Below are 14,325 nucleotides of genomic sequence, written 5' to 3' on the forward strand. Positions count from 1 at the left end.
GCTGCTGCTACTTTAGCGTGATGGAAGAGTGCAACGTATACGAGTCTGTATTCATTTTTCAGAATTTGATTACAGTGGCTTTGTGATATGTCCATTATGTTAAGTGTATGATAGCAAATCTGCCCCATAGAGTGTTCATTACTCTAATGAACACTCTGACGTGATGCAACAAACAATGAACAGTTTCAAGAGGTTTTGTTTGGCCTTAACATGGGATGCTCTCACACACACACACACACACACACACACACACACACACACACACACACACACACACACACACTGCAGGAGGTAAATGTTGGTATTGTTTTGATGCCTGTTGTTTATGGATATTGTAAATAGGATGATTTACATAGATTTTATCTTCACAATTTGCATATTACTCTGCGGTGTGGGGCGTGGTGGCTGTATACTTCATTAATACATGTACTACCAGAAATAAACAGTTTAGAAATGTTGTTAACTGAAAGACTTTGTGTCTTAATGCAGCTCAGACTATCCTGATGTAAGCATTAGTTCTTAAAACCAGAAAAAGGCCCCCGGTGAGGATAAGATAATCACAATTTTGCTTTGAAACAAGGTCGTAAAGACAAAATCCTTTGCAAAGTTTTTCATTTTCTTTCTGCCGTGTGTGTGATGAAGGGCTATTATTATTATGTGGGTTCATTAGCATATTTCATATTCTGCTGCCGATCGTCTTCAGCTCTCTATCCGTCTCCATCGGCGGCGGAGATGAGACACAGGTGCTGGATACTCGCTGAGGATAGCGTCATGAGAACACGACACGCAGGCTCATCATTCACCAAGATAAGCGCACAATCATCAGTCAGTGTAAGAGCTTCAAAGAGTGTAATAACACATTTAAATGAAAGCAGCCGCACCAGCATGTCTTACACTCGCATACGATCTTTCAAGTCTGCTTCCAAATGTGTCACACAGCCTTCAACCAAACACATGCCTGCTGTCCTTCACACACAAGTGCAACACTGTCAAACACTCAGATGCAGATAACTCATATAATCGTCAGCTGCATGAAATATGTAACAATGTCCCTTGCACACACAGAGGTGATGATTCTTTATGTGTCAGAGCTGAGTTTTCAGGCAGTAAAAAGGGGGAGAAGATGAAAGCAGGGTTGAGCAGCTTGTTCTTTCTCCCAGTCTTTTCTGTCATCTTCACCAGAGGGAGTTTTGATAGGTGTACAGGCACACACGCACACACACACACACACACACACACACACACACACACACACACACACACACACACACGCTCAGAGGCATAAGTGTAGACACACACATGAAGTGTTCGTGGAGAAGTACCGCAGCAATAATTAGATTTCACTTCAAAGAAGCACACAGTTGTTTCGGTGGGAGACGGGGCTGATGTGTGATTGGCTACTCAAGCTAGCAGGTGATGGACTGTGGATGCTCCAGGATAATGGACCATTCTCCTCTGTTGTACTGCTGGATGTGTGTGTGTGTCGATATTTGACTTACCAGTGAAAACAGGAGTCATGGTTAAGAGGTGGGAAGACATCTGAATGGCATCTCAATGTTGGTTTTTGGTATGTATGAATTATAGCATTTAAAAACATCATCAGTCATGTTTCACTTCTCACTGGCATACACTGATTCTTACTGGCATATGCCGCTCCTGTGTGTTACTTATAAAACACTTTCCCACCATATACAAACGGTGTGTTACTGTTGTTTAAATTGCATATGTCAAGTGGTATGTCGCTGTTGTTGTTCTGGTATAAACCACATAAACACGGTAGCAAGGCTAGCCATTGCTACGTATCAATCTCGGAACCATTGAAGGATTGCGCAGGGTTGCACAACAAAACGAAACTGCTCATTGTTTACAGTATGATTAGTACTTGATTTTACAAGTAGCCAGTTTACAAGCAAATGTTAAGCTTATAAAAAGCTAAATCGTCACCAGAATCTGTTTATCGGGATTGGTTACATAATAACGCTGTACAGCGATCATAGCAAACATAGCCTTAGACAAAGTTGGACAATAATGGCACACAACCGGTATATGCCGGAGAAAAGTGGTACCTGTCAGAAGTGACAAGTGGCACACAGCAGAGACATATCATAATCAGTGGCATATGTTAATGAGAATTGGTACCTGCCGGTAAAACGTGGATTCTGTCACTAGTACAGGAGTGCCATAAACCAGTAGGACTGCAGTGGCACATGCCTCTCAGAATTGGCATATGCCACTGAAACAAAAATTACGGCATATCGTCAGCCAATTTTCATTGTGGCCGCTGATATACTTAAATAACAAAGCCTGTTACGGACTAAAGCGTGGAGTTAAGAAGTACTACTGGTTTTACTATGCAGGGAGGAAAAGTGTAGTTAGGTATTGACTTTATTTGTATGTATAAAATCCTTTGTCGTGCCAGTCTCAGAAAACACTGTTAGCTTTATTCTTACTTGCAGTGACCCAGTTTCCATTTAGGGAGTCAATTTAATCTTAAACTGATATTTATTAAAAATGTTTATATGGTTAATGTTATTACAGAAAACTTTACAGCTGTGTGTGTGATGTTTGACTAACTGTATCCTCCTCTCACATTCTTTCATCACCTAGTCTCTCTCTTTCTATCCAAATGACACACACACACACACACACACGCACACACATACACACACACACACACACACGCACGCACACACAACTCCCTTCTACTGGCAGGCTGTCAAATAATTGTGTGTGCATTTCAGGGAGAAACAGCCCCTGCTTAATTACTGCCATGCTAATTGAATCCCAGTGTGAGTGATGTATGGGGATAGGACTGTCTGTGACAGAATGAAAATGAAATAGTATTAAGCAGCCAAGTAGATAATCCATTTAGGAATGTCTGGAAAACGAGAAGGATTAGTTAATGCAGCGCCATATGGCTCGCCTGTCAGAAGACATCAAAGATGTCTTTAAAAAAATGTTTTGACCAGAATTTTTAAGTCTCTGACAAACTGAACAAACCTGCCCCGGGCACATCATAACATATTGTGAGTCTGCTGTGCCTGCCTTATTTAAATTCATACTTTTTACCTGACCTTTTGTAAGTTGGACCCAGGGAAAAACTAATGGACTTAAAGAAAAGAACAGAATACAATTGCTGTTGGATAATTAGCTTTTTCTGTAAAAATGTTATTAAGCATGATTCTTACCCTAAAGGTTCTTAATCACAGCTGCAGACCCAATAACCCTGTAATCCCAATCACAGTGTGTGTTAGGTGTCACAGAGGTCATAAAAACAGCAGAACACAAACTGCACTGACGAAGAGATACTGCACTAAATCTGACCAACTATGACTACCTTTGTACACTACCTCTGTGTGTTTGCAGTAGTAATGTACTCATTTAAAACATGAATTTATAAAGCATCTCAGAGTAGGAAATAAGTTCTAACTGGCCAAACATTCCCTTTGTGATAGCAAATGTGATCCTACTTTCAAGACTAGGAGCAAAACATCAGCTTTCTTATCTTAGGAAATGACTCCTATCTCCAATATTAAGAAGAGGAATTAAATGATGACAATAAGTTTATTAAAAGTTAGTTTTGTCAAGAATATAAAACCTTCGATGAGTGACTTTATGCAGCACAAAAAGGGGGGGGGGGGAAAGCAGCGATTTTGGGTCTGTCAAAACCAACAATTTTGACAGTAATGGCTGTGTGGAGGTGAGAAAGGAGCCAGGGTTTGAACTTCTCTGTCAAGTTCTCTTTTTTTTTTTCATTCTTTACACAACCATTTCTGTCATTCTTTATGTGAGCATTCATGTGCAACACTATGTCTTCAAGGAGTTATCCGCATATTTAACAGCTTATCGCATCTCTGCCCTCTCAATTTCAGTGTTGCCCTTCAGAAGAGCTATAAAGACTAGCTATAACAGCTATAACCCTTTAGCTACAGAAACAACTTATCCCCCGCTGTAAGGGTAAATTAAAGGTATGATACGCAGCATTTTCACTAAAACACTATGGATAGACTCATACAAAAATAATCCCTCTCAATCATCACTTATGAGCCACTAGAGGTGTGTGGTGATGTCTGTATCTGCAGAGAACCTACAGCCACACACACACACACACACATTTAGACAAACTATAACTTTTTTTCTGGTGTGTCAGCACTTGGTGGCTTGTCATCATGATTTCATTATTTGTGACTCACTTCTGTGTGATCTCTTGTTACTGCAGGCAACGTAACAGACATCTATTGTTGGCTTTTTGGTGCATGGGAAACGCGACAAGGCGAGCAGGTAAACTATGGACAGAAATAAACAACCCCACGCACATACAGCCACACACATCCTTATCCTCACAGACCATATGTAAAATACATGAAGTGTCTTCCCTTCATCCTCGACCTAACACCTGCCTTTCACTGTTCACTTTATCTGCTGCTGTCATCTTTTCTTGCTCTCTCTCTCCCCTTTTGCTCCTTCCATCATCTATTTCTCCAACCATATCCTTTGCCATTCCTCCCTTGTGCCGTGTATTCCTTTCTCTCCATCTCTCCATCTTCTATTTTTTGCTTCGTTCCTCCATATTTCCAGTCCCATCTCATCCCTCTCCATGAGGCTCCTTCTCTTCCTCTTCCTCTCCCTCCATTCTTGCCCCAGCAGGCTGCAGATGGTGCTTAATGGACGCATAACTGAGCGTAACTGCCTCGTAAATAATTCCAAAGGCACAAGGTGAGCCATAGGACAGCTCCATATGTGGACACACTGAAAGGTAAGCGCACACACTTAGAGTGCCTCCAGTTGAAAACATTTCAACTCAGATCAGAAAAGCACCCGATGCGTTTATTCCTATTGTCCAATCGGATGAATTGAGATGCGGGATGGTGGCTGTTGCTGGATAAATTCTCACACTCCAGCAGCTCCCTTGGGCTCTGTTTGCAGGTCACTGTATCATCCACTGTTGCACCCTAAAGTGTAACATGAGCTGTATAATATTCTCTCGTCTAATATCTCTGTGAGTGTCATTTCCCCTCGACAGCCTCTGATATGAGTTGTGGACAGCTTGCAGTTTTAGGATAGGAATACAAACATTTTCTTGCATGAGGCCCGAAGTTTGGCTGCAAAAGAAATCTTCTCCTCAGTGGCAGGTTTCTCTTAGACTGCATCTGGATCCCTATATTCATTTTTACCCTCACAAGCCTGCTGCATCTCCACAGCAGGATGAGGATGATGATGATGATGATGATGATGATGAACAGTGTAACATGGTGTTTAGTCTGATGGCCTAAAAGCTCAATTCGTTCTCATCGAATCTTCTCCAAGCTGACTTCAGAATCTGACATTTGCATTCTGGTAAACTGTAATGAGGTTGTTTTCCATTCTCCCTGCCGGTGAAGCATCCGGCCAACTTGTTGTTGTCACAGCTCTCTTGGTGGCCTCCCTCATGTGTCTTCTTGCTCACTCAGGTGTTAATGGCGGCCTGCTCTAGGCACATTTACAGCTCTGACATACTGTTTCCATTTCTTAATGAATGATTTAATTGAACTCCAAAGGATATTTCAGTCACTTGGAAACGTCCTTATGTCCCATCCTCTTCACGCTGGAGGTTTTTGCCACGATGCCGAATCACCAACAGTCGAACCTTCAAGATACAGGTGAACTCTATTTCCTTTTGTGACTTGTGAAAGCCATTGGCTGCACGAGTGATGATTTAAGTGTGTCCTATTAAATGGTGAATTACAGATTCAGACTGTAAGACTGATTTTACTTTGACATTATGATGTATTTTCCTGTTATTTAGTGTCAAAGCCACATTTAATCTACTTAATATTGAGGAAATTGAAGTGAAATCTGAAAAACTATCGACAGTTAAAACGCAGCTACAAGGATTCACAGTGGAGCCATGTGTGCTGTATAGGATGCATATTTGCATGCATATCCCACACACTGGGCAACCTCTCATGTGGTTTGATTTATTAAATGGAAGATACTGAGATTTTCAGAAAGGTTGCAGTGAATTTCAAGGTTGTCCTGGTTAGTGTAATATAATGTGGGGTGGCAATATCTATCTAACAGAGGATCATAAGGGGAAGGATGAATAAAGCGAAGTTGGCAACATTTTACTAGAATTGGACTCTGAGGCATAATAGGGACACCATAACCATTACTAGCATTTATTGCTCATCATACATCTAATACCTGCTGAATGTGTAAAACTTCAGGGGCACTGGCTCGTTTCATGAAGAACACTGATGAGGTGAACCCAGAAAACGCCATTATACCTCAATGATTGTACTTATTCAATCTACACCAATCATAAAGAAGGATAAGGAGATGAGGAGAAGTCGGTTACAGTACACGCAATGTAACAACATGAATGATGATGACTTTGGAGATTATTGTTCAAATCAAGGCATTACTTCAAGGTTAGATGAATGCTTTCAAACCAAGTCAAAAGAACTTCAAAAATGATGCTCATTTTAATTTGACAAAAGAATCCTTCCCTTGCCACAAGGTAGAGAGAACATCTTTGTGTTGGCAGAAACATGTCTCATTAGAGCTGCTTAGTAATGAGACATTCTACCACTGCGCCCGTCCAATATATATAAAAGGGATTTCTTTGAAGGTGACATTGTGTGGTGGGTATAAATGTAGATTGAAAAAACAGCAGTGGCTTTAATTCAAACATAAAAACACTCAGCTCCTTAGCTGTATGAGGGAAGGATGATGTCCTTTTATCTGCGGACTTTGAGAGGGGACGAGTTAGCCAGGGCGGGAAGACGGAGGTTATGAGCCACGAAGTTCCGCAGCTGTTCATTGGCTGGACGGAGCCCAGGAGAGCTGCCACTGGTCGGTGAGGGACAGATGGGGGGGGAGTCATGAGGGGTTTTCCCTCTTACGTCGTAGGTCCACTGCACGTCTGCTGACTGTAATAAGAGGAGTAGATATCAATCATGCAACTCTGATCATTTCACTTTGTATGTATGTGAATAACCATGGTGGAATATTTAATTATGCACTTTGACCAGTACTGTGGCTTCTCTGCTCAGACCACTACACATCTGTAAAGTTACGCCACTACATCTTGCACATCATTAGAGACATTTAGAACTTCCATGGATTACTGTTGATATACCGTCAAGAAGAATATCACTTTATTTAATATATCCTATGGAGAAACTACGTACATCTTAAAAGTAAGATGATAAATAGAAGGCTAAATGTAATAACGCTGTAGAACTTTATTCGTTTTCAAACCAGTGACTCAGGGGTAAAAAGAAAAGACCTCTATTCAGTCTCTATAATTCATCACAGTTTATGACTATGAAACAGAAAGTACAAATAGACACAAAGGTCAATGAGATTGACAGAGAATAAATCAGCGATGTACCTGGATGGTTAGTCTTGCTCTGTGCTTGCTGTACGTGGCGGGTGTGAAGGACACAGTGATGAGGGCTCCGGGAGAACCAACAGGAGGTAACAGCCCTGAGGCTGGAGTCACTGTGAACTCATTGCTGCTGCCAGGCAGGAACGCTGCGGTGAACGGCTCCGGCCTCCTAGAACAGGAATATTATCTTTTCACCACAACAACTTTCCCAGGGGGCAACAAACCTGTTGAGGATCTTAGGAACTTTACATTTCGACCAGAGGAACAACGGACTTCATTTAGTTCTTGGTGAGAAATAGTTCATTGTTCAGTTCCTCAGTATAAACCCTATAGTTCAACATTTCCTGAAAGTTTTACACACACACCTGGAGGTGCTGGTCAGACGGAAGCCCACAGCTGAAGTTTTGCCCAACTCAGTGGCTTCAGTGAGGATGACATCATCCACTTGAGGCTCTGTTGTGATGAGAGTGATGGGAAACTCCCACATCCTGCCAGACACACACTGTACAGCTAGGACCGCTGAGCACCTGGACACAGACACACACACACACACACACACACACACACACACACACACACACACACACACAGACAGACAGACAGACAGACAGACAGACACACACACACACACACACACACACACACACAGTATGAGACAACACCAATAACGATCCATGTTCTTTATTCATGTCAAAAAGACAATTTTATATTCAAATGTCTGTTTTTGTTTTTTTTTACAACTCAAATATATATTCAAATTTAGAATATTTGTTGACAGTTCCTAATTTTCTTCATCCAGAGAAGAGAAACTAATCAGTGAAATGAGCTGCATTAGGCTGGCACTGGATTAAAGGTTTGCCCCCCATGGCACGCGCAGATGAATACCTCTGATTTATTCCTCTTTCCAGTCGCTGATTTTCTTTAAGCCATTCTTCCACTCTAATTTATCTGGAAAAGTGTCATTTGAGCCTTCATATTTATCAAACTAATTCCCTAAACCGGTCTTTAATAGTGCCGCTTTCAGCTTTTGATAGTTGGTCTCCTCATCTCACTACCTGCAGAAGAGAAATAACATGTAGATAATGGAAGAGCCTATTAGAGACACACACACACCCCATCCCCCCCGTCATTTCCTCATGGAGAACTCATTAGCTCTCAGAGGTATTGATTCTACCAGGACACGCCTCATTAGTGGACTACGCAGATGAAGACGGGAGCTGATAAATGAATGCACTCTTCACTCAGCAGGATGTCACATGCAATGTACAGTAAGGAGTGACATACAAGTTCCAATGGATGTTTTGTACCTAAGTACAGCGTTCATTTCAAGCAAGAAAGGCGGATGTAACAATGTCAGCTGTGTACCCTGTGGAGTCTTCTAGCATATGGAGCTGTACATGCAGTCCATTTAGTGGTAATGCGCCAAGAAGTGCAGCAATGCACCAGCAAAGGCAGGGATAAAGAAGACACTATTCAAAACTTTCTGCTAGTATTCCTCTCAAGCTAAAGGGATTTTAGATTTCTAGCAACAATAATATCAGTAGATAAAGGTCACATATATGTTTGAGGTAAGGCATTTGGTTGGAGTATCAATATGTTACAGCAGCATAAAAGCTAAAGGCAGTTTAGCCAAACGGCCGGCACATCAGCACTGACTGGTGCAAAATCTGTAATCTGCAAATTTGATATCAGATATGTTTATTATAAGTATTATTATTATTGGAGAGGAGGCCTGACGGAGGGTCTAGAAGAGAGCTGTTCTCTGCTTAGTATGCAGATTGTATGTAAATCATGCTCTACTTGCCCCAGTCCCACTCAAACCCCTCTCCTTCAAGCCAAAACAATGACAGTTGAAAATCTGAAGATTGTCAATCAGAAAACAGAAATCTTAAAATAGAATAAAATATTTTTTAATGCCTGTATTTTTTTGTTGTTACACTTTTTTCAGTGCCAATACAAGTTTTCCCATCAAGCGTTTCCTTTTTCAGTTCAGGTCTTGTTGTGATGACACAATTAAATGTCACTGTTTTTCTAGACTGATCTGACATGTGAGAGGGTGGGTAATGTGTTATGTCTTGTTTTCTTCTTTATTTGTATTCTCATTATATCCAGACAGCAATCAATAAATCTAAAATCTCTGTCTTGCTGGTTTCTCCAATGTTACATAAACCAAGCCTTAAAATTGTCTCATCAAAGTGTTAAGGATAAAGTGTGCGTGTGTGAATGTTTGACAATTCAAACCGTAGAAGCTTAAGTTATAAATTGCTATAATAATGTATTCTTAAAAAGCCATGACTGGTTTGATTAGAAAAGCAGGAAGAGAATCTGCAGTGTTTGAAACCTCAAGAAGTATCAAATGTGTTTTTAGGTCACACTAAAGTTAATGTTTTGTCTGATCAGAACTAACATGACAAGTTCTGTTAAAGCAGAGGCTTAAATACTGGCCTCCCCCTTTACAGCAACCTTAGCTACACACATTAACATTCAGCACATGTAGACAGTTAGTAATAAATGAATGCAGAGAGAGAGAGAGAGAGAGAGAGAGAGAGAGAGAGAGAGAGAGAGAGAAGAGAGAGAGAGAGAGAAAGAGAGAGATAGGGAGAGAGAAGAAGATGGGAGAAGGGTGAGGTAGAGGGAGAAAGATGTGAGATAAATTAATGCAGTGTTTACTTACAACACTCAATGCAAGTGTGTTATCTGCAGAGAGAGGGAGAGAGAGAGAGAGACAGAGAGAGAGAGAGAGAGAGAGAGAGACAGAGAGAGAGAGGAGAGATAGAGAGAGAGAAGAGAGAGAGAGAGAGAGAGAGAGAGCGCGCACTAGATCCTTCGCTTCGACTCTATCTCCCTCTCGCCAGGAAGCTCTCCGTATCCCAGCTCGCGCTTCTCCTTCTCGCTCTCGCTCTATTCCCTCTCTCCCTCCATCTCCTCGCGCTTCTCTGATCTCTCTCTCTCTCTCGCGCTCTATGCTCGCTCTCTCTCCGGCTCTCTCGCTCTCTGCTGCTTCTCGCTCGCTCGCTCTCTCGCCCTCGCTCTATCGCGCTTCTCTCTCTCTCTCTCTCGCTCGCTTCGCTCTCTCTCTCGCGCGCTCTCGCTCCTCTCTCTCTCTCCTCGCCTCTCTCTCTCTCGCTCTCTCTCTCTCTCTCTCTCTCCTCTCTCTCTCTCTTCGCTCTCTCTCTCGCTCTCTCTTCTCTCTCTCTCTCTCTCCTCTCTCTGAGAGAGATAGAGAGAGAGAGAGAGATAGAGAGAAAGAGAGAGAGCGCAACAAACCGATTGTGTTTTAATGCCTTCCTTCCTGTTGTGTGTGTGTGTGTTGTGTGTGTGTGTGTGTGTGTGTGTGTGTGTGTCTCTCTGGTAATGAGTGTTTGTGTACGTCTACATCTCTCTGTATTCTTTTTGGCTTGTCTGTGGTGTGTTTCAAAATGTGCCTGTATGGTTTCTTTTTCTCTCTGTGAGTGTGTGTGTGTGTGTGTGTGTGTATATACTGGTTTGTCTCGAGTGTGAAAGGTGTTTGTTTGCTTCTGCTCGCAACACACCCGGTGGTTTAACAAGGAGAACGACAGGATTTAACTCAAAAGCTCCTGAATCTCTGCAACAAAAAGACACATTCCTCCATCTGAACGTGTTTCTCAGTGTGTATTTCTTTTTCCCTGCATACATGTCAATGTGTGTCACATTTACTTTCTTTGTGTGTGTGTGTGTGTGTGTGTGTGTGTGTGTGTGTGTGTGTGTGTGTGTGTGTGTGAGTGTGTGTAGCACTGTAACCTGCATGCCCTGAGGGGAGTGTAGACGAGATGAAGGGTGAGTGTTACGATGCCAGTCTCAGGGTCCCTCGTCGCTGCCTCGGCGGAGGCAGAGAGGCAGTCCTCCGCCTCTGAGTGCTTTGTTTTGCTGTCTGAACGAACCACGCACAGGAAGTCTTCTACCATCACCCGGGAAACTGTCCGGAAGTAAGAAGTGGGAAAAAGGGGAATGAGCAGCTGCAAGAAAAGAACCTAAAACTGATTTTTAGCAACAAATCTCTGTTTAATTTGGTGCTTTTTAAATCGCCACATCCTTCTTGTTCTTTGCAATAAATACATTGTCAGTGGTAAGCCTTTTTCTGTGACAATTAAGTACAATGCCATTAGCTAATGTTGAGTAATGAAAAAAGATGGAGCCACACACAGGTTAGATGAAGAAGTGCAGAAGCAGGTAATAAGACTGAATAACCTCATCTGTCCTCAGGACACACAGGGCAGAGAAGTGCAGCAGCTTCAACACACAGGCAGCACAATCACTGTCATGTTACAGCTCAACAGCGTGTCACATGTGTTTATAGGAATAGCTACTGAAACCAGCTATTCAACGGGCCTTGAGTTCAATTATTAAAGACTGAAGCATTGATAAACTCCAATGATATCTTTTATCTTTACTTTTAAACGTTTAGCTTAAACAGCTGCTGACTGAGCTTAGTTTGCAGCGTATCTTAACTTAGCTGCAGACTGTGACACATCACATCAGCAGAAGGAATGACTGATACTGACTCTGCTGTTGCTGCTCTCGAAAAAACTTTTAATTATATTTCAAATATAAATAAATTCAAATCCTGCTCTGAATTTATTCTTTGGTTTTTTATTAATATATTAAAAAGCAATTATTTTGTTATGAAAAGGAACCGATAAGAGTATTGTTGAACATGATTGCGTGTCTGCCCTCAGGTCAGCTAAAGGTGTTTTTTTACTTATTTTGCATTAACGCGTTATTTTTCTCGACTTTTCCCAACAAACCTCAGAATGTTCTTTGTTCCCAACCGCTGCGATGTGCTGCTCTAATTAATTAGTGCGAAGCAAACATACGACGTGATGATCAATCAATCACCCGCTGAGCTGAATCAGACAGATCCTGACACGTCTCCTCTTGTTAGCAACGTAGTTAATATATTAAAACAATCTCCTCAATCATCAGCCTTCGCTGTGTGATGCACTGCCACTGCTTTCTACAGCCTCGTGTTCAGGCACATAACAATGAATCCCACTGACATTTTAAATTAGAGAAAGGTTGAGCACTGGTGTCGGATCGGTACTCAGCGCTACTGGAAGATAAAAAGGCAAATGGATGCATACCCCGAGGTTGTCATCTTTCTGAAAAGTATTCCTCTTTCTGCTTTTGGAGTGCTCGAGTAAACACTACTTCCTTTCCACCTGACTGACGACGACTCACAACAAACTGTGATGTTGCAAGACCACATATCAAATCTCAAACTGGCACACACCTTTCCGGTCTTGATTCCCCGGTACATATCCAGTTAGCAGTACGTCCACCTTCCTTTCCAGCTGGCAGCCCACTTCACAACGGAGCACGCCAAGTGCAGCGTTCTCAACAGGCCCCTCCATGGGGATCCCACGGAGAGGGTAAGTCCAACAGATGGTTGACAATTCCTGCTCTGACCTAAAATATGGATTTTGATATTTAGTGGATTTTTACACAGTATTTGGGATTAGCAATGAACCAGTACTGTGGCCGGCCAAAACAGTGCAGCTAAATGTACTGAACTCAACTCAAATAATTCCAAGAAGCCTCTTATGCAGACAATAATAACACACACACACACACCTCACGTTGTCTGTACTTGAGGGACTGTTCATAGTGATGCAGAGCCAGGCCTGTTGTCGCTCCATAGACTTCGGAGCAAACACTACAGGCACATCCAAACTGGCCCCTTCACAGATCTGTACACCTGCAGCCAAGATAGCCATCAACATCTTACATATCTTTTCTTGTGAAAGGTCCAGTGTAGTAAGGTGGATTTATTTAGAAGGCCATCTGATCCATTGTTAATATAGACGATACTCATTCGATCAGCTTTAAGTTCAGTCTGGCTTTTATTCATTTCAAATAAATGATGTTAAGCATAGTGTGCTTAGTACCTTCAGTGTGTCTCAGAGGGACAGAGAAGACCTTCTTGTCTGTAGTGACTTGATGGCAGTTGGGGGCCCCATTCGGGTCCTTATCTGAGAAGAAATACCAAGTACACACATCGTTATCAACTGAGTGTGTCACATGCATGCGACTGTCTGTCAGAGAAAGTCGAGGAGTGCATGTGACCTGTGAGTGTGATATCGAGCACGACTAGGAGCTCAGTGGGGTTTGTGAAGGGAATGGTGATGGAGGCGTTGGAGCCAATCAGGGCTGAGATGATCAGAGGCTCCTCCATCTCTGGTGTAAGGCCACGACCACTCAACAACACACACCATTCCTGCAACTAAAGAAAGACAGAGACGGATTAACACATAAACAAAAGGGAGAAATCAATATCATACAACAAGTGTAAATTGTGTCATTCTTTGTTATTCTTTTACCAAATGAGGACTTTATGATAAAGGTCGTGACTTTTAAACTGTTGCTGATCTGATGCTTGATGTTTCCTCAGAAGGAATACTCATCTTTTTATTCTATCTAGTCATCGTTTGTATTGTTTGCATCACTCGTTGCTCGTGAACAGACTCTTGTGCCTTAAATAAAATGTATAATGAGCCAAATAAAAGCCTTATGAGGTTCTCTGATCGTTCTGAGCTTTGTGTGGATGATTAGGAATGATGAGGCAGTAAATAAAACGAAAGCATCTGCTTAAACCAATTTAAGAGGATCTACATTTACAGCCCACGACAACCAGGCAAGTTGCAGTTTATATCCATGTCTGTGCAGACTGTCATCACTTCATCATTCAATCCTAGAAGACATTTGTGGGAAATTGACATAATTAGCGTATGAATAATTGAGTTATGACCAAAAAGTGTTTCGTGAAGTCACAGTGACCATGACCTTTGACCTGAGAAGAATGGGACTTAAGGACGTGCGTATAGACAAGCCGAAAACATTATGCCTCCGGCCATGGATTTCACCGGCGTGGAGGCATAAAAAGAATTGAACTATCCCTGTGTGTGTGTGTGTGTGTGTGTGTGTGTGTGTGTGCG

At 42.0% G+C, this 14,325-nt stretch overlaps 1 protein-coding gene across 1 annotated transcript in view; it reads right to left on the bottom strand.

Annotated features, from left to right (window-relative positions):
• Positions 1-5,709: 5,709 nt before the first annotated feature.
• LOC115019744 (cilia- and flagella-associated protein 47-like) overlaps positions 5,710-14,325 on the bottom strand; it is a 48,806-nt gene continuing 40,190 nt past the window's right edge. The window contains 8 exon segments of the mRNA XM_029449305.1: positions 5,710-6,911; positions 7,376-7,541; positions 7,738-7,899; positions 11,135-11,309; positions 12,624-12,799; positions 12,965-13,088; positions 13,279-13,362; positions 13,457-13,613. Of these exon segments, the coding sequence (XP_029305165.1) occupies positions 6,720-6,911; positions 7,376-7,541; positions 7,738-7,899; positions 11,135-11,309; positions 12,624-12,799; positions 12,965-13,088; positions 13,279-13,362; positions 13,457-13,613 (1,236 nt within the window). The 3' untranslated portion in view covers positions 5,710-6,719.

This window comes from Cottoperca gobio, chromosome 2, assembly GCF_900634415.1.
Source record: "Cottoperca gobio chromosome 2, fCotGob3.1, whole genome shotgun sequence".
Classification (NCBI taxonomy): Eukaryota; Metazoa; Chordata; class Actinopteri; order Perciformes; family Bovichtidae; genus Cottoperca; species Cottoperca gobio.